Consider the following 22,049-nt stretch of genomic DNA (forward strand, 5'->3'; position numbering starts at 1 on the left):
AAGATCTTGTTTATTTATGAGAGACACAGAGAGAGAGAGAGAGAGAGAGAGAGAGACAGGCAGAGGGAGAAGCAGGCTCCATGCAGGGAGCCCGATATGGGACTCAATCCTGTGACTTCAGGATTACACCCTGAGCCAAAGGCAGACGCTCAACCGCTGAGCCACTCAGGCATCCCTATTTGTAGATTTCTTGTGAACAGTCATACATTATGGTGCCTTTTGTATCTGGCTTCTTTCACTTAACATAGTGCTTTCAAGGTTCATCCATTCCCTTTTACAGCCAAGTATTATTCCATTCTATGGAATTACATATTTTCTTTACCCATTCATCAACTGATGAACATTTGTGCTGTTTCTGCTATTTAGCTATTATGAATAATGCTGCTGTAAACATCTGTGAGTCTTTGGATACACTTCCCAAACACGGTGCCTACAGGGACCCAACCAGTATGGTAGACAAATAAAGAGAGCCAGGGACAAGGCATTTGTAGAGAAAGGAATACCAATATTGCTCAGTCTCCTGCATTTGCTTGCTCTATCTTCCTCTCTTTTAATATTGAGATATAATTTACCTATTTTAAGGAGATTGATAGTATAGTCACTAAGTTTTGTAACCATTACCATTATCTAATTCAAGATTACATCACCCTAAAAAGAAACCTTGTACCCATCAGCAGTCACTTCCCACTCCTCCATTTCCCCAGCTCCTGACAACTACAGATGGTCTTTGACTTAAATTTTTCAACTTTATGACAGTGTCAATGCAACAGGCATTCAGTTTGAAACCATGCTTCAAACTTTGATCTTTTCCTTGCTAGTGACATGCTAGCCATATAATCTTCCCATAATGCTAACCAGTGGCAGCCAGCTGCAACTCCTAGGCAGCCACATGATCACAAGGGTAAAAACCCAACTCCCAACCATTCTGAAGCCCCACACCATTCTGTTTTTCTTTCAGTATTCAATAAATTACATGAGATACTCAACAGTTTATTATAAAATAGGCTTTGTGTTAAATGATTTTGCCCAACTGTAGGCTAATGTAAGTGTTCTAATTCTAAGCACACTTGAAGGTAGGCTAGGCTAATAAGCTATGATGTTTGGTAACTTAGGTGTAATGAATGCATTTTTGACTTATGGTATTTTCAACTTATGATGATTTTATCAGGATATAACTCCATCATAAATCGAGGAAGATCTGTACTAAATCTACTTTCTGTCTCTCTGTCTCTCTGTCTCTGTGGATTTGCCTATTCCAGACATTTCATATAAATGGAATCATCCAATGTGCTAGCTGATCTTTGGATCAGGCTTCTTTCACTTAGCATAACGTTTTCAAGGTTTATCCACATTGTAGTATGTGTATTTCACTCTTTTTTTTTTTTAAGATTTTATTTATTTATTCATGAGAGAGAGACAGAGAGAGCCAGAGATATAGGCAGAGGGAGAAGCAGGCTCCCCATAGGGAGCCTAATAAAGGACCTGATCCCAGGACCCGGGATCATGCTCTGAGCCAAAGGCAGAGGCTCAACCACTGAACCACCCAGGCGCCCCTATTTCACTCTTTTCTGTGGCTAAATAATACTCTATTTTATGGAGCATACACATTTTGTTTTCCATTCCAAACTTGCAGACATTGTGGTTTCCACCTTTTGGCTATTATGAATAATGCTGCTGTGAAAATGTGTGTACACATTTTTGTGTGAACCCAACTGTCTTGGGTTTATACCTACAAGTGGAATTGAGAGGTAATCATTAGATAACTGTGTTTAGCATTTGAGAAACTGCCAAACTGTCTTCCGCAGTTACTGCACATTTTACATTCCTACCAGAAAGGTATAAAGGTATCAATTTCTCGACATCCTCTCCAGCACTTCTTATTGTCTTTCTGATTATAGCCATTCTAGTGGGCATGAAGTATCTCACTATGGTTTTGATTTGCATTTCCCTAGTGACTAATCATGTGGAGCAGCTTTCTGTATATTTATTGGTCCTATATAGAGAAACATCTATTTGAATCCATTGTCTATTTTTTAACTGTCCTTTTATTACTGAGTTGGAAAAGTATGATTATATATATACATGTGTATTTATATTTACAAGAATATCTCTTGCTTTCGGGGTTGTCCTTTCATCTTCTTGACAGGGTCCTTTGAAGCACAAATTTTGTAATTTTGATGAAGTCTCATTTGTCTATTTTTTCTTTTGTCACTTGTGCTTTTGAGGTTATGTTTCAGAAACACTTGCCTAATCTAAGGTCATGAAAAGTTATATACATACATTTTACAGATTAGCTCTTACATTTAGGTTTATGATCCATTTTTTAAAATTCACTGGAAATTTACCCTTTTGCATATGAATACCCAGAACCAGTTGTTCATGCTATTCCTTCCCCCAACTGTCTTGACACCCTTAACAAAAAAACAATGATCATAAAGGTATTTTGCAAGTCAGTCTATACCACTGATTTATATGCATGTTCTTATGTCAATAACACACTCTCTTGACTATTGAACTCTGCCGCAAATCTGGAAGTTTGAGATCTCATTCTTGGTTCTTTCAAGAGTATTTTTATTTAAGTAATTTGCATTAATTTATGAATTTTAGAATCAGGATATCAATTTCTCCAGAAATGCTGAAAATTTCATAGGGATTGCCCTGAATCTATACCTCAATTTGGAGAGGACTGCTATCTTAATAATGTTATGTATAGCATTAAGTGAAGATAGGATGTCTTTCCATTTATTTAGTTCTTCTATAATTTCTTTCCATGATGTTTTGTAATCTTCAATATACTACAGTTTTAGTACTTTTTTAATAAATTTGTTCCTGAATATTTTATTCTTTTTGATCCTACTATAAATGTAATTGTTTTCTTAATATCACCTTTGGATCTTTGCACACAGAAATGCAAATGTGTTTACTGTATATAAAAATACAGCATACTCTTGTATTCTGCAACTTTGGTTAACTCATGTGTTAGTTCTAATAGGTTTTCTTTCCATTGCTTAAGATACTCTATAAACAAAATTATGCTGTCTGCTAATATAGTTTTACTTCTTCCTTTCTAATCTGTATGCCTTTTATTTCTTTTTCTTATCTAACTGCCCTAAAACCTCCAAGAAGTGGCAAAAGTGGACATCCTTATCTGGTTCCTCATCTCAGGGGGGAAGCTTTCAGTCTTTCACCATTAAGTATGATGTCAGCTGTGGGTTTTTTGTACGTGTCTAGTATCAGTTTGTTTGAATTGTTATAAAAGGGTATGAGATTTTGTCAAATGCTTTCTGCTGAGATAATCATTTGGTCTTTATCTTTTGTTCTAGTCATCGTATTTATTCCTTGACTGATTTTCCTATGTTGAACATGTTTGCGGTCTTGGCATAAACTGAACTTGGTCATGGTATATAATCATTTTAATATGCTGGATTCAGTTTACCAGTATTTAGTTTAGGATTTTTATACTTATATTAATTAGGGGTATTAGACTATTGTTTTCTTGTGATGTACTTGTCAAGTTATGGCATCAGGATAATATTGGTCTTAAAAAATGAATTAGAAAACGTTCCCTCATCTGTTTTTGAAAGATGGATGCTGCTACTTTAAATGTTTGGTAGAATTCACCATGAGGCCTGGGCTTTCCTTTGTGGGAATTTTTTTTTAAATAACTAATTAAATCTTTTTGTTCTAAATCTATTCAGATTTTCTATTTCTTTTTATTAAAATATTTTATTTACATATTAGAGAGACAGAGAGAGAGAGGAAGAGAGAGAGAGAGAGTGCAAGCCCACATGCACACACAAGCAGGGGAGAGGGAGAAGAAGGCTCCGAGTCTGACAATGCGGGGCTTGATCCCAGGGTCCTGGGATCATGACCTGAGCCAAAGGCAGATGCTTAACCAACTGAGCCACACAAGTGCCCCTAGATTTTCTACTTCTTGCGTCATTTTTGACAGCTTCTGTCTCTCTAGGAATTTGTTCACTTCATCTAGGTTATTTGTTGACATATAATTGTTTATAGTGTTCTCTTCATAATTTCTTTTATTACTTGTCACATCAGTAGTAATGCCACTTCTCTCATTCCTAATTTTAGTAATCTCAGTTCTCTCTCTTTTTTATATTGGTTACTGAAGAAAAAGCTTGACAATTTTGATCTTTCCAAAGAACAAACTTTGCTTTCGTCGGTTATTTCCTCTTTAGTCTTTATTAATTCCTTCCTTTTACTTGTTTTGGGTTTGCTTTGCTCTTCTTTTAGTAGTTTCCTAAGGCTAAGGCTAAGTTATTAAGATTTTTCTTCCTTTTTTTTAAGGATTTTTATTTATTTGAGAGAGAAAGAGAATGCAAGAGAAAGCACAAGGTAGGAGGAGAGGGAGAAGCAAACTCCTTACTGAGCACGAAGCCTGAGGTGGAGCTCATTCCCAGGACTCTGGGATCATAACCTGAGCTGAAGGCAAACACTTAACTGTCTGAGCCACCCAGGCACCCTGATCTTTCTTCTTTTTAAATATAGATGTTTACAGCTATAAATTTCTCTCTGAACACTCCTTTAGCTGGATTTTATAAGTTTTAGCATGTTGTGTTTTCATTTTCATTCATCTCAAAGTGTTCTCTAACTTCCCTTTGTTTTTTTGTTGTTGTGGTGGTTGTTTTCTAACTTCCCTTAGAACCACTGGTTATGTAGCCATGTGGTGTTTAATCATTTATTTCACTTACTTTATTATTTCAGTTATTATACTTTTCAACTCCAGAATTTCTATTGATCACTTCTATCTCCTTATTAATATGTATACCTGGTGAGACATTTTAATTTACTTTTAATTCTTTAGGCACAATTTAATTCTTTGAATATATTTTGAATAGCTAATTTAAAGTTTTTGTCTAGTAAGTTCAGTCTCCAGGATTACTGCGGCATAGGTTCCATTAACTGCTTTTTGCCTCCTGTGTATAGACCATACTTCCCTGTTTCTTTTCCTGACTTGCAATTTTTTGTTCAAAACTAGATATTCTAATTAATATGTTAACTTTGGAAATAATATTCTAATATTTGGAAATAACAGTATTCGGAAATAACATTCCAGACATTTCCTTACATGCCTTGAAATGATAAGTGTCCTAGCCTTTGTTGAGGTTCTGTGTGTTTGCAGCACACTTTCAACAAAGCAGTTTATAATTCTGCTTTATCTCTCATTTCCTGCTTGCAGAGTCTCAAGGTCGGCCAGAGGCAAGAGCTCCGGATCTTCTCGGTTCTTTCTTGGGCATGCGCACAACCCTATGCATGCATGTGGCCTTCCAGATGTCTATGAATAAGTCTGAACTTTTCAATGGCCTCTACAGACCTCTCATTCCCTAGTTCTTCCTTTTAAGTTCCTTAAAGCTTCCTTTTAAGCTTGTTAGCTACAACTGGTAATGCCACCTCAGGCTGCTGCAATGTTAAACAAATAGCAATGATAGTTTCAACAAATGCTCTGTGGGCAGAGTTTTCCTCAAAGAACAGGATAAGTCAAATCAAATAAAAACAGACTTTGAAAATGGAACTATAGCAATCTGGCATAAATGTCAAATAGTGACATTTCTTGAGAGATGGGGCTTTTATGCCATTATGACCCATCCAGTCACTGCGAAGCTGCTGGTTTTCAGGGGTACCACAGTGCTGGGACTGCTAATTTCAAAGTTATCGCACAGCCTGATAAAAGGTTGGGGGGCTATTAATTTTCAAAGTTACTGCACTGCTTGGTAAAGGATAAAATTAGGGAACATATGGCTCATTCTTCTGAGAGTAAGCTGACTTTTTTTTTTTTAATTTTTATTTATTAATGATAGTCACAGAGAGAGAGAGAGAGAGAGAGGCAGAGACACAGGCAGAGGGAGAAGCAGGCTCCATGCACCGGGAGCCCGACGTGGGATTCGATCCCGGGTCTCCAGGATCGCGCCCTGGGCCAAAGGCAGGCGCTAAACCGCTGCGCCACCCAGGGATCCCTAAGCTGACTTTTTTGAATAACACTTCAGACTAATGCAGGACTTAATTTCTAGAGTTCTGAAAAAGTTGATTTTGACAGTATCTACTAGTGTTCTATTTTTATTAGAGAACAGATTTTTAGAAATCCTTACTTTGTCATTCCAAAAATAGAAACCCTACGAATTCTTAAACCTACTTCTTAAACCTACCTTCTCACACAATGTAGTGATATATTTTATATCAAAAATGTATTCCCACATCAGTTTTGTATTTGCACCAGCACTTATTTATCCAATCTTACCTCTACTGCTGAACTTTTAGTTTCTAACTCAAGAAGGAAGAAAATGAGGCACCTGAGTGACTCAGTTTGCTAGGCATCTGCCTTTGGCTCAGGTCATGATCCCAGAGTCCCAGGAGAGAACCCTTTGTTGGGCTCCCTGCTCAGAAGTCTGCTTCTACCTCTGTCCCTCACCCCACTCATGCTCTCTCTCACTTGTTTATCTTTCTCTCTCTCTCTCAATGAAATAAACAAACTCTTTTTTTAAAAAAGAAAGAAGAAAATGGCAGAGCCAAGAACCGCATGGCCTAAATCACTATCATATTCAATGAGAAAGTCAGGACTGGGAACTGGGTAGTCAGCCAACATAATGCATAGGGGGAAAACCTCAAGAGTCAGAAATGTACTAGTATTATTTCCTAAGAAAATACTTTTTCCTAAGAAAAAAGAGTTTTGCTGCTCTTTTCCAGACACCAGCTGTTCCTCACTTGGATCTGACAATAATAATGGCCTGCTTCTCTCCTAATCTAGTTCATGAAGTCATGTGATGAGGACAACACATTCTGTTCCCTCCCCCTCTTCCCCACACTGGAATGAAGCACCCCCAAGCCACAGCCTACTGCACTCTACAAGACAGCAGGTGTTACAGAAAAGCAAGAGAGCAGATGCATCCAGAGGAAATCCAATCTCCTAATTATCATATAAACTTCCCAAAGATTATACAGTCTGCTAAACTGCCACATTTTCTGGGATACTACTGCTTAAAATATGATACTGGAATACAGAAGGCATGGCTTGGTTAATAAAAACCATTTGGGAATTAACAAATGAGGCTTTTGTAAAGTTAATCAATGATTCCAAATTATTTCTTGAGAGATTTACAAGTCAACTGAACTTCTCCCCCTAATAAAAGGGACAATGAATTCAACTGATGTTGATAATGACAAAGAGCCATTGAAAAAAGTGTTTAAAATACCAATGAGGAGGCTTAGGTGGATCAGTGGTTGAGCACCTGCCTTCCACTCAGGTCAAGATCCTAGAGTCCCAGAATCCAGTCCCACATCAGGCTCCCTGCATGGAACCGGCTTCTCCCTCTGCCTATGTCTCTGCCTCTCTCTCTCTCTCTCTGTCTCTCATGAATAAATATATAAAATATTAAAAAAGAAAAGAAAAGAAAAGAAAGAAAAAGAAAAAAAGAAAAGAGAAAAGAAAAGAAAAAGAAAAGAAAAGAAAAGAAAAGAAAAGAAAAGAAAAGAAAAGAAAAGAAAAGAAAAGAAAAGAAAGAAAAGGAAATGCTAATGAAAATGCTAACACTGGGGGGAAAAAATCAAAATGGTTGTAGGCAGGGGTTTTCCATCAAGGGACATTAGGGGGCACTCTTCTGGTGAGATGGCTACATTCCATAACTTGAGAGTGGTTTGGTTGCCAAGTGTATGTTATTTGTTGGAACTCACAGAACTGTTCACTTAAGATCTGTGTATTTTATAGCATATGAATTTCGTGCCAAACAAACAAAAAAATTATAAACACTTATTGATCTCTAGTTAATGTATAAATAAGCTGAAGTGCTTAGGGGAAGTGTACTGATGTCTGCAACTTATTTTGAAATACATTTTATAAAGATGAACTGATAAGGGGAAGGATAATTATGTGACATAGCAAATACAGTAAAATTACAGACTGTGTGGCAAGTATATGAATGTTCACTGTGAAACTCAACTTCAATTGTAAGTTTGAAATTTCATAATAAAATGTTGACAAAAATTTGCTAAATGGAGCCAGGATTCTGTTACTGGTTTTTTATTTGTTCCAACCAATGCAATGCCAAGGAAAAATGAACATGAAGATAATTAAACATAGAGTAAGAACTCTTACTCTTTAAAAAAAATAATAAACAGCACAAAACTGTATCATATTGTTAAAAGTAAACTTTTGACTTATTTTAGTTATCAAAGATATTTTGATGATTTTGTGTTTAACTGTAGTCACTGAAATGATAACGAGAAAAGCACCAGAGATTATCCACATCTTTTTAACACATGAAATTCGATTTTGATTTCTAGTAGCTTTCTTTTCAGACTCAGGCCAAGCTAAGCACAGAACAAATGTGAATGTGGTAGGACCAATGAGGATGAGGGAATGGGGAACTGGCAGACAAACAGACTGAACACCAAGAAGGCATATTACTATAAAAATGTACAAATCTAAATCACACTTACCAAAATTACCCCATGCATAAAGAGTCTTAGAGATTTCAAGTCATCACTAGTCTCCATCTTGGCCATAACAGTAGGGCAATGGTACAGTGTTTTCCTTACATAGCAAGCCATTCCATCATTTTTTTCTTTTCTCTTGCTCTTACTCCATCTAACCCACTTGGCACATCTTGTTGGCTCTACCATCAAAGTATATCCAGAATCTCATCATTTCCCACTACCTCTACTTCTGCCTGAATTACTATAATAGCCTCTAACTACTTTAGTATTCTCAATAAAGACCCATAGTAATTCTATTAAAATTTAGGTAAGATCATGTCTCTCTTCTGCTTGAAACCCTAAAAAGGCTCATCTCACTCAGAATAAAAGTCTAAGTCCTGTACAATAGCTTACAAGGCCCTACGTAATCTGGCCCTGCTTACTCCTCCCTCTGGCTCAGTCTACTCCAGCCACACAGACATTTCTGCTGTTCCTCAAAACGTGCCAAACATCTTTCTAACTCAGGGCTTTTGAAATCCCTCTTTTCTCTCCCTGGAATGCTCTTCCCCAAGATATCCACATGACTCTTTCCTTCACCTGTTTCAGGTCTTTCCCCAAATGACAGTTCTCCGTGAGGCAGTCTCTGGTCAATCTATTTAAAATTCCATCTACCCCAATCCCTATTCTATACCCTATTCCTCTTTCCTGCTATATTTTTCTCCAAAACATTTTTACCTTTTAACATACTACATGTTTTATTTATTTATACTATTGCTTGTCACTTCTCACAAAAGGGAAAGCTCCAGAGAACAGGTATTCTTGTCCATTTATCATTGCTATATCCCCAGTTCCTAAAACAGCACCTGTCAAAATGAGCACTCAATAAACATTTATTGACTGAATAAATGGATTCTGCTCCCAAATATTATTACCTGGTAGTGGTGGTCTTCCCCTCCATCTTTTGACTATTCCAGATTTTCACCGTGCCATCGTTTGAACATGTTGCAAAAAGTGAATGTTCATCAGAGACTCTAATTCGATTTACAGCAGATTTGTGTTCATGGAGATGTGCAACTAGTAGCCCTTTAGGACGCCACCCTAAGGAATAGCAAAGGAGTATGTGTGAAACTATAGTTTACAAATAGAATATTCCTCTCACCTCCAGCTACAGCCATCAATGACCAGCATGAGAACAATCATAATAATCAAACAAAGGGTACGGATAGCTAGCCAATACAGAATGGCCTACTAGACCATGACTACTACTCAGCTACTACTGAGTAAGACATCCAAGATAGCAATTAAGTGTTGAGCAAACAGCCTTAGAAAGACTGAATCTGGGGCCCTCCCTACCATCTAGTACACAACAGTCACTTACCACCTGGAAAAACCCTGACTACTTGCTCAACAGTCATAGATGATAGCTATCCTAACTTAGAGAAAATGGGTGCTAGGGAGGCAAACAGGTTCTCAAAGTCCCAAAGACCCAGATCCACCATAATATAATGTGTGATCCTGGGGTACTAACTTAAACTATTTAAGCTTCAATTTCCTCAAATGTCAAATGAGGGAAATATTACTTAACCTAAAGGGTGAATAAGGATAAACAAGATGTACAAAGTGTCTAACATTGTCCTAGATCCACAGTAAACACCCAAATGTTGATTTCCTCTCTACCTGCAATCATTTATTGTATAGTATCAAAATGTTAGTTTAAGCAGTATTATGAACTATAGCCTCAGAATGCCCATGGATTTTCTAGTACTTTCTTTGGAACATCTATATATACTTGTTTTATTATATATATTCTTTTTTGTGTATGATTAATTTCCTCTAATAAACTATAGATTTTTCTGAGGCCAGAGACTATGTCTTATCCATTCTGAAGCATTCACAGTATCTAGCATAGGTCTTTGCATACAACTGTAATAATCAATGTTTGATGAGTCAACTTTTATATTAAGTGAAACATTTAATAATTTAATATTAATCAATTTTAAAATAAAACAAAACAGAAAGGTATGCTAAAGATCATCTTGTGTTGGGATTTAGCACAGTGTCTAATTAAGTGGTAATAATGTTATTTTAGGATAGTATTATTTCTTTTTACTATAAAACAAAAATGAAACCAAGACTATGGCCAAACCTTGCAAACTCTAAAATAAAAACTACCATTTTCCAACTTGGATCTCTCGCTTACATGTGTGGGAACAACAGCTGAATGTGATTTTTAAGGAGGATATGCTAGATTTGAAAGTGATCAAAAACACTTTGCCATGAAGTCTAAATCTACCAGGCTAGATTGAACATTTCCCTCTAAAGAAAATCAATTTCACACAATCATTCAAGTGTGGAAAGAAAAATAATCACAAGTCCAACAGTCACTGAACATTTCTTAAACCTTAAAACTTGATACCTTTTCTGTGATTACTGAATAAAAAGTATAGCTCCACTTAAGTATAAAAGGCTACTTATAAAGCCAGATTCTATCATCAAATAAGTAGACAGTGTATGATCAACTTTTTTGGTTTTTAAAGTGGAGCTGGTATACAATACTAAACTGTATTACAGAAACAACTTAAATTCTCCAGGATACTATTTGACCTGAGATGCCACTTACTACATAATAATATTTTTTTATCTTTAAATCATTTATCTCTACCAGCTTTTTCTCCTGGAGTATACAATAGAAGCACACAGGAACTCACATGATTTTAAATCTCTACACATAAGCATATCATGCACTTCTCAGAGTTTTCAAGTTAAATTTTTATTATTAAAATCTATATACAGAAACTCATTTTTTAAAATCTGCAAATCTAATATCAAAAACTAGCTCTACCACATTTACACTGGTCAAGACTATTAATATAGTTGGGCCACATTTTCATCTGACATATCTCTAAGTTTCTTCTAAATCTTCTTAAAATATAGCAGTGTTCCCACAAAATGTTAATGTTGATAATCAGTGGTGGAGTTACGGATGATGATTTTATTTTCTTTTTAAAAGTACCCATTACTTTACAAACGTTTTATCTTTTTTTTTAAAGGTTTTATTTATTTATTCATGATAGACATTGAGAGAGAGAGGCAGAGACACAGGCAGAGAGAGAAGCAGGCTCCATGCCAGGAACCTGATGCGGGTCTTGATCCCGGGACTCCAGGATCATGCCCTGGGTCAAAGGGAGGCGCCAAACCACTGAGCGACCCAGGGATCCCCTCTTTTTTTTTTTTTTTTTTTTTAAGAAAATAAATAGACATCAAACCCTTCGGAAATTAAAAGCTGGAGCTTACTCCAAGAAGACTAACATTCTATGAAAAAGTGGCATGACACTAAGCAGGCAGGTAAAAACCCAGTGCTATAAATGGAGAAAATGGACCACAAACAGGCTGAAACACTAAGTACCCTAAATAAGACGCTGCAAGTTGCCCCCACAACTAAGAAGATCCAAACTTCACAAAAAAATGATTTAAACTTTCTCACGTAATACTTCTTCCTCAGGGCTTCCAAGTTTTGCTCTTACTTTCTTTGCCTGGTAATTAATAATCAGCATCCTGCATTAGATTCTAATTTTTGGCACCCAGGCTAGAATACAACTACCTAGCAGTGGCACTTTTACCAGGTGGTGGTGGTTTACTCTCCCATTCAGCATTTTCCATCATTTGTTTAGCTATCCTCTCAGCGTTACACTGCTCCCGCTTTTGCTGTATGAGCTGCTGAAGTTCTGTTTTACAAGTTGTGATCCGAATCTGGTAGGTAGATGGTAAAATCGCACTACTTAAAACTTGTATTGCTGGTTTTCTATTTTGGACATTTGTCACTTCTGGAAGCTGCAAAACAGAATTGTTACTATTTATGTCATAAGGAAAGTATACTTGATGACAAAAATGTACTCATGTTCTCTCTATTCATTGTACCTGCTTTTTTCCTTATTAATGTAAGGAAAATTTTTAAATACATTTACATACACATTTTTTTTTCATTGAAAACCTAACTAAAAGTTTAACCACAAATATTACATTTCCAAACCTCTACATTATTTAAAAAAAAAAAACTATCAGTACATCAATAACATTAAACAAAAATCTTCATTAAAGAAACAGAACTTTATTAGTTGGTTCAGTTAATATTTTTCATTTAAAATACGATTGGCTTATTTCAAATATATAAAGATCATCATAACATTTTTTTGAGGATTTTATTTATTTATGAAAGACAGAGACAGAGAGAGAGAGAGAGAGAGAGGCAGAGACACAAGCAGAGGGAGAAGCAGGCTTCATGCAGGGAGCCTGATGTGGGACTCGATCCCCAGACTCCAGGATCACACTCTGGGCTGAAGGTAGGTGCTAAACTGCTGAGCCACCCAGAGATTCCCCATCATAACATTTCTTACACATGGCAAACTGGGGACTCTTCTTCCAGGAGTGTTTTTGCTATTTTACAGATATGTTACATACATTGGAGGAAGGAGATTTAAAAGGTTCACTGCAGGGCAGCCCAGATGGCTCAGTGGTTTAGCGCTGCCTTCGGCCCAGGGCCTGATCCTGGAGACCGGGGATCGAGTTCCACCTCAGGCTCCCTGCATGGAGCCTGCTTCTCCCTCTGCCTGTGTCTCTGCCTTTCTCTCTCTCTCTCTCTGTGTCTCTCATGAATAAATAAATAAAATCTTTAAAAGGTTCACTGCAATCTAATGATAATCACAGTTCATAATGATGTCTTCAACCCACAATTTTAGATCATGTCATTAGTGAGTACTCTAACATAAGATCTTTTTTGCTGCTTTCAATAATTAGACTTCCCCTTTTCTTCTTAGGAAGAAACATACGCTTAGCGATAGACAACAAACTGAGGGTTGCTGGACAGGAGGTGGACAGGGGATGGACTTAATGGGTCATGGGCATTAAGAAGGGTACTTGGTTGAGCACTGGGTGTTAAATGCAAGTGATGAATCACAAAATTCTAGTCCTGAAACCAATATTACATTATATGTTAACTGATTAGAATGTAAATAAAAATCTGAAGAAGAAAAAAAAAAGAAACGTATCCTCTCTAAAGGACAACTCCTATATTGAGTTTTCCAGTAGAGTACACAGCCTTTAAACAACCAAAACAGTAGAATGGGATTGAAAGGCAAAAGGAGGATTACTGCCTAGGTGATGGTACCTGTGGAGAAGTTGACAGAGGGACACAAATCCCAGCAGAGGACTCAGAACGAGGTGGTTTCCCAGTCTGAATCACCTCCTGTTCACTCCCTTTAGGTAGAGCCTGTGGGATGTTCGGTGGTTCCAGTGATCCAAACATGCTTTTCCATTCTTCATTTACATTTGAGTCTTGTTTTACATGTTTTCTAGCTACAAAAACAGATTCAGAATAGTCAGTCTAAAGGTAACCCCTAAAATCAATATGCACTTTTCCTTATTTTTTGGTGGAGGGACAGCAATGAACTTTACATCCTATTAGTTCATTATGGTCTCTGATTTATTCATATTTATACATCAACTCATTATACATCAACTCTTACTTCATCTCTGGGACAGATGGAACAGATGTACTTTCAATGGTATTAATAATTAGACCTACCTGCCTAACTGCTTTCTAATTTCCCAAGACTAGCTCAATTTCAAATAACCACTTTATCTCAAGAACCAACAATAAAAACAACTTTTTCAAATGGCACTGACCACAATGCTAAATATATAGAAATGCTATTTCTAGTATCAGATAGTTGGGAAACAAACAAAATGTAAAAATCAATTGCTATACAGTTACCTCCTGACTATAAAGAGAAAATCTTTTTTTTTTTAAGACTTTATTTATTTATTCATGAGAGACACAGGAAGAGAGAGGGGGACAGAGACACAGGCAGAGGGAGAAGCAGGCTCCATGCAGGAAGCCTGACATAGGATTTGATCCCTGGTCTCCAGGATCTTCAGCCCTGGGCTGAAGGCGGGGCTAAATCGCTGAACAACCCGGGCTGCCCAAGAGAAAACCTTTTTAAAAAATCTTTCTCTGATTACAAAAAGTACATTAAATAACACAAAGTTCTAGCATTACCAGCATATAAAATGAATTTCCACCATAACTTTATAAACGTCATAAACTATACAGTTTAATGATACACCATATCATTTTGCAAAAATAAAATACTACAAAGATAAAGTATTTCACAACCTGTTTTTCTCTTAACTAAATAAACTGAAAGTTTATCTAATTCCCCTATTAATGGACACTTCAATTATTTCCTTCTTTTAAACAAAACATTCTTACACATATTTCTTCACATGTCTGTCAATATTCTTGGGAGAAATTTCCAGAATTGAAAATGGTGCCTCAAAGAGTAAGGATACTCTTTTTTTTTTTTTTTTAGAAGATTGATTGATTGATTTACGAGAGAGAGAGAGAGAGACAGGCAGAGGGAGAAGCAGGCTTCATGCCTGGAGCCCGATGCGGAACTTGATCCCAGGACTCCAAGATCTCGCCCTGGGTCAAAGGCAGGTGCCAAACCACTGAGCCACCCAGGGATCCCAGGATACTCCTTTTTAAAAAGAGTATGTTCAACTTATAATCTCATCAACAGTGTATGAAAATGCCTATTTCCAGGCAGCCCTGGTGGCTCAGTGGTTTACCACTGCCTTCAGCCCAGGGCCTGATCCTGGAGACCTGGGATCAAGCCCCACGTCAGGCTCCCCCCATGGAGCCTGCTTCTCCCTCTGCCTGTGTCTCTGCCTCTCTCTCTGTGTGTGTCTCTCATGTATAAATAAAACATTTCTTTTTTTTTAATTTTTTAAATTTTTATTTATTTATGATAGTCACACAGAGAGAGAGAGAGGCAGAGACACAGGCAGAGGGAGGAGCAGGCTCCATGCACCGGGAGCCCGACGTGGGATTCGATCCCGGGTCTCCAGGATCGCGCCCTGGGCCAAAGACAGGCGCTAAACCGCTGCGCCACCCAGGGATCCCTCTCATGTATAAATAAATAAAATCTTAAAAAAAAAAAAAAGAAAGAAAATGCCTATTTCCCTACACCCTTACTAACAATAGGTATCATCAGCCTTTGCTAATCACATAAGCAGAAAATGGGATCTCACTGTTTTGCATTTATTCACCTTTTCAAACATGCATTTTTATTCTTCTATCATCTCTAAGTTCAAATCCTTCAAAATTTTTCTTTTGAGATGCTTATGTTTTTATTATAATCTGTATCAGTACTTTACTTATTATCAATGTAAACCACTGATAATTAAGTTTCAAATACTTTATCCCAAGTTTGGCAGTAGAGGTTTATTTTAAATATAATTCAACTGCCCTTATAATCTGGCATTAGAATAGAGTGGTTTTTAAAGGCATGTACTTGGAAATAAGTACATCTCCAGAAAGGGTTAAAGGAAAAACACATAAGAACTTAAAAACCTCACAGTCCAAGTCAACTTCCTTGTCACAGAGCTCACAGTTCTAAATCTTGAGACTTCAAGTGATTAAGTCTTCTCTGGTGCCTATTCCTTTGTCTTTCATTAACTGTTCTTTCCAATTCACTAGGCATTACCTACTAAAACAAACTAGAAAAAAAAAAAAGAAAAAAAAAAAAAAATAAAATAAAACAAACTAGATAACTATCTCATTTTAACATAGACTATTAACCTTGGGTTGCTGTTTGAAGGATTAAAAAACAGGATTTCATCCTTAATCATACATATACATAAAGGCACCATGATTTCATTAAGAGTAGAGGTTTGGAGTCAAACTTTGGTTTGAATCCTGATTCTGACACAAAGAGCCAAGATTTTGACAAGCTACATAATCCTTTTTTTTTTCTAAGCTTTATTTATTCATGAGATACAGAGAGAGAGAGAGAAAGAAGCAGCAGGCAGAGGGAGAAGCAAGCTCCCTGCAGGGAAGCCAATGCAGGACTCGATCCCAGATCCCAGGATCACACCCTGAGCCAAAGGCAGATGCTCACCCGCTGAGCCACCCAAGTATCCCAACAAGTTACATAATCTTTTAACTGTTGATTCAATTTTCCACTTCTCCTCCCCCAAATTTTCCTGCTAAATAATGGAGTAACCCACAGTACTTGAAAGTTCTGTATCTGGAAAATGTCATTTTATTTAACTACTAATTAGCTACAACTAGCCTTATGAGGTAAATAATAAGCAGCTGAACACAAATACACACACACACACACACACACAAAACATACTAACCTCGTTTGTCATCAGGTTCCTGTTTGGTTTTAACGAGATCAACTTGTCTCCCAGTTATACCTAATGCTGCTAAGTCAATTACACCTTTCTGACTACTATCATGAAGATGGCTCTGGTCAACTATATTGGCCTTTGCTTTGTTAGATTTCATCATGAAGTCTTTCAGTGCCAAAAGTTTATCTTCTTCTTCTTCTGTCATTCCCTAAAATCAAATAAAACCATAAGTTCTAGATTATTTTCAAAAGTAATAACAGGTCTTGGAATGACTAATAACTGAAGGATCAAACCACTACTTTAAAATTTTAAGAGTTAGAATGCTAAAATAAAGCAAGCGAAGGCAAGAGAAAAAGAAAGTATCAATACAGAACATCTCACTACTCTGATCTCCCAGAACAACCCTTTATTGTGGCACTTTCTATTTTGTACCATAATTTATGCCTTAACTTTCTTTCTAAATGGGAGCATTCAGTAGAATTCGTCTTTGAAACTTCCAAAGAACTTAATACAGTGCCTGGTATCTAGTATATCTTTAATATGCAACTCTGAAAAAACATTTACTATCTAAACAAAAATTCTAGAAATACAAATTAAGTAAAAGAAAGCATACCTACTTCAACCCCGGTCCTAGATTTGTTGAGAATATTAAATGAGACATAAAACATTCTACATACTTCAGAAATTGCTACATGCTAGCTAAATTGCAAATGCAAGCAACACACCCTAGGAAAACAGTATAATTAAAGTCAGATTCCCTATGTACATTTAGGCTCTATTACTTATTACATGTGTAACCTTGGGCAAGTTACCCAATTTTCTAAACCTCTACTAATTTACCTAGAAAATGAGGATAATTATTAGCACCTGTCTTATAAGGCTATTTTCAATTTTTATTTTATTTTTTTGGCTATTTTGAAATTTAATAAGTTAATCCACCTAAGACACTTAGGAACACGTGAAACTGACAGCCAATAAATACTGAATAATTAAATAATTCAACGTGAAACAAATATTCTGGTAAACGGAATAGTTCTGCATTTCTTCTTAACTTTCAAACCGTCCACAGAATCCTCTAGAATTATTTTATTGTGCCAATGGGAAAAAAATTAATAAAATACAATTCCTGATGCCTTAAGCTAGATCCCACTGGAGTTTAAAATAATATTCACAACCCATAGTCACAAAAGAACACAAACAAACCCTAGAAAGTGAGAAAACTAAGAAACGATAAAATTGCACTAACGTACAATAATCATAGGGATCCCTGACTGAATTTATTTCCAATATTCGCCTGAAATTCTTTATTTTTACTTCCCTAATATTTGCTTAACATAGACAATTTTACAGCTGCAATAAGAGTTCTGTATGTTTTGTTAGACAACATTTTAGTTCATAAGAGAGAGGTCTCCATCTTAGTCACACAAGGAAGGTCGTCATAAGAACCATAAAAAGTACTGAAGTATTAATATATGCCATAACATGGAGCAACCTTGAAAATATTTTGCTAAGTGAAAGAAATTAAGACACAAAAATGCCACATATTGTTTAGTACCAATTATAAGAAACATCCAAGATAGGGAAAATCCTAGAAACTGAAAGCAGATTTAGTGGTTGCCAGGGGCTGGAGGGAGAAGTAAATGGGAAATAACTGCTAATGGGCAGGAGGTTTCTTTCCAGGATGATGAAAATGTGAATTGTTTTTGTATGCGAATCACCTCAGTAAAAAATGTTAGAAATGTACCATGGGGATGTATTTTTTTTAACAGTAACAGTCATATTAGAGTTCCCAGACTCCCATATGACACATACCTAAATCAGAACATTGCACACTGACGTTACTAGGAATCGTGCCTAAACAGAAAAGATGTATGTGAACTGTTAAGAAATAGGAGTAATTTCAAGAAAAGATCATAAACCAGGATTTTTCCTTTAGTATTTGGTATATGTACCTAAAGGACATTACAAGAAAGGAAAATTGAAGAACAAATCATTTATGAACCTAAATGCAAAAATATAGTATCAGCTAACAAAATCCAGACTTCTAGAATATTTATATTACTGTTATTTATGTTTATATTTATGTGTTTTTATAATAAAAGTCCATTTAACATATTAAAAATAGAAAATTGGAATGGACCAACTATTAGAAATAAAATTGAATCAGTAATCAAAACACAACAAACAAAAGTCCAGGATTAGAGGGCTTCACAGGTGAATTCTACTCTTCTCAAACTATTCCAAAAAATAGAAGAGGAACGGAAACTTCCAAATTCATTCAATGGGGATGATACCAAAACCCAAAGATACCCCAAAAAAGGAGAACTACAGACCAAAATCTCTGATGAACATACATATAAAAATCCTAAACAGGGCAGCCCGGGTGACTCAAAAGTTTAGCGCCACCTTCAGCCTAAGGCATGATCCTGGAGACCCAGGATCCACTCCCACATAGGGCTCCCTGCATGGAGCCTGCTTCTCCCTCTGCCTGTGTCTCCCCGCCTCTCTGTTTCTGTGTCTCTCATGAATAAATCAAATATTTTTTTTAAAAATCCTCAACAAAATATTAGCAAAATGATTTCAACAATACATTTTTAAAAATCATTCACCATTAGCAAGGGGGATTTATTCCAGGGGATGCAATGATGGTTCAGTATTTGCAACTCAATGTAATACATTAACAAAATGAGGGACAAAAATTCTATGATCATCTCAACAGCTGTTAATAAGATACAACATCCGTTCATGATAAAAACTCCCGCAAAATGTCTTAGCAGGAACATACATCAAACGTAATACAGGCCTTAGATGAGAAACCCACAGCTGTATCACACTCAATGGTGAAAACTTAGAGTTTTTCCACTAAGATCAGGTACAAAACAAGGATATCCACTCTCATACTTTTTTTTTTCCACTCTCATACTTTTTATTCAACAAAGTAATGAAAGTCTGAGCTATAGCAATTGGACATAAAAAAGAAATAAAAGGCATCCAAATTGGAAAGGAATAAGTAAAACCGTCACTATTTGCAGGTAAGATGATACTATACAGAGAAAATCTTCAAGACTCCACCAAAACACTATCAGTAGTGATAAATGAGCTCAGTAAGTTGCAGGATACAAAATTAATACACAGAAATTTGTTTCATTTCTATATACTAATAACAGAGCATCAGAAAAAGAAATTAAGAAAACAATTCCATTTAAAATTGGACCAAAAAGAATAAAATGCCTAGGTATGAACTTACCCAAGGAGGTGAACAACCTATTCTCTGAAAACTATACAACATCAATGAAAGAAATTGAAGACAACAAATGGATTGGAAGAATTAATACTGTTAAAATGTCCATACTACCCAAAGCAATCTACAGCAATCTGTATTCAAGGTAATCCCTATCACAATACCAACAATATTATTCACAGAACTAAAACGAATAATACTAAAATTTGTATGGGAACACAAAAGACCCAAGTAGCCAAAGCAATCTTGAGAAAGAAGAACAAAGCTGAAAGTATCACAATCCCAGAATTCAAGATATACTATAAAGCTGTAGTAATCAAAACAATATGAAACAGACACATAGGTCAATGAAACATAATAAAGAACCAAGAAATAAATCCATGCTTATATGGTCAATTCATCTATTACAAGAAGGCAAAAATATAAAATGGAAAAAGTCTCTTCAATAAATGGGGTTGGGAAAACTTGACAACTACATGCAAAAAAATAAACCAGACCACTTCCTTACACCATACACAAAAGTAAACTCAAAATAAAGACCTAAATTTGAGACCTGAAACAATAAAACTTCTAGAGAACATAGGCAATAATTTCTTTGACAGGAGCCATAGAAACATTTTTCTAGATATGTCTTCTCAAGCAAATATAAACTACTAGGATTACACGAAAGTAAAAAGCTTTTGCATAGCAAAGGAAACCATCAACAAAACAAAAAGACAACCTAAATGAATGTGAATAAATATTTGCAAATGATATATCCAATAAGGGGTTAGTATCTAAAATATATAAAGAACTTGCACAACTCAACACAAAAATATTAACATTTTTCCAAAGAAGACATACGGATGGCCAACAAACACATGAAAAGATGCTCAATATCACTCATCATCAAGGAAATGCAAATCAAAACTACTGAGATATCACGTCACACCAGTTTGAATGGCTAAAACAAAAAAGACAAGAAATAATAAGTATTGACAAGAATACGGAAAAAGGGAACCTTCATGCACTGTTGGTAGGAATGCAAACTGACATAGCCACTGTGGAAAACAGTATGGGAGTTCCTCAAAAAGTTAAAAACAGAACTACCCATATGATCCAGTAATTCCACTACTCAATACTTACCCAACTATAAAACACGAATTCAAAAAGATATATGCATTGCATATATTGTTGCAGCATTATTTACAAGAGTCAAAATTTAGAAGCAGTCCAAGTGTCCACTGATTGATGAATGGACAAAGAAGATGTAGTATATATGTGTACACACACACACACACACACACACACAGGAGTATTACTCAGCCATTAAAAAAAATGAAATTAAAAAAAAAAAAGAATGAAATCTCATCATTTGGAACATGGACAGATCTGAAGAATGTAATGCAAAGTGAAAAGAGCCAGTCAGAGAAAGACAAATCCCATATGATTTCACTCATATCTGTACTTTAAGAAATAAAACAAATGAGCATATAAAAAAGAGAGACAAATAAAAAAATAGACTCTTAACCACAGAGAACTGATGGCTACCAGAGGGGAGGTGGGAGGCAGAGGGTGAAATAGGTAAAGGAAATTAAGAGTACACTTATTTTGATAAGCAGTGGATAATGTATAGAATTGCTGAGTCACTATACTTTATACCTGAAACTAAAATAATATTGTACGTTAACTATACTGGATTTAAAATTAAAAAAAAAAAAAGCAAGGTTAAAAGGGTCAAATTGATTTCAACTAACTGTACAACACAATAACCTGACACTATATAAAGGAATTCAGCACTCTAACAACATAAAATTCACAATCAACAGAGAAAGAAACTTGGTGACTGGGGATCAGAGATTGCAGGAAACCTAACATATCTTTTCAATTTTACACCTTCCAATATCTTTTCAATTTTACACCTTGTGTCTACATACCAATCAAACTATTTTACCCATGATGTGTCTCAAGTGCAGTCCTTACAAAAGAGCACTGTAAAACCCCCATTAAAAAATATTTTGTAGTAATATTCAAAATTCCCATTTGCAGAGGCTAAAAGCATCCTTCCCTCTGTATCTCTGACATTAGGAACAGGGACTCAATTCCTAACTCCAAAGCTGCCCCTGACTGCAAGCCTCTGCAAGTAATCCCAAGAAACTCAGGTAGTGGAAGAAACAAAAAGAAGTGAAGGCAGACAAAAGGTGTTGGA

General features: G+C 36.0%; 1 protein-coding gene across 2 annotated transcripts in view; it reads right to left on the reverse strand.

The window, feature by feature from the left end:
- Positions 1 to 22,049, reverse strand: part of PIK3R4 (phosphoinositide-3-kinase regulatory subunit 4) — a 71,139-nt gene that overhangs the window by 14,681 nt on the left and 34,409 nt on the right. For both annotated transcript variants that reach the window (XM_038570822.1, XM_038570821.1), the window contains exons 10-13: positions 16,627 to 16,828; positions 13,589 to 13,776; positions 12,045 to 12,255; positions 9,357 to 9,522 (exon numbers count right to left, since the gene is read on the reverse strand). In XM_038570822.1, the coding sequence (XP_038426750.1) occupies positions 9,357 to 9,522; positions 12,045 to 12,255; positions 13,589 to 13,776; positions 16,627 to 16,828 (767 nt within the window). The remainder of the gene's footprint in view (positions 1 to 9,356; positions 9,523 to 12,044; positions 12,256 to 13,588; positions 13,777 to 16,626; positions 16,829 to 22,049) is intronic.

The sequence above is a fragment of the Canis lupus genome, chromosome 23, assembly GCF_011100685.1.
Source record: "Canis lupus familiaris isolate Mischka breed German Shepherd chromosome 23, alternate assembly UU_Cfam_GSD_1.0, whole genome shotgun sequence".
In the NCBI taxonomy this organism is placed as follows: domain Eukaryota; kingdom Metazoa; phylum Chordata; class Mammalia; order Carnivora; family Canidae; genus Canis; species Canis lupus.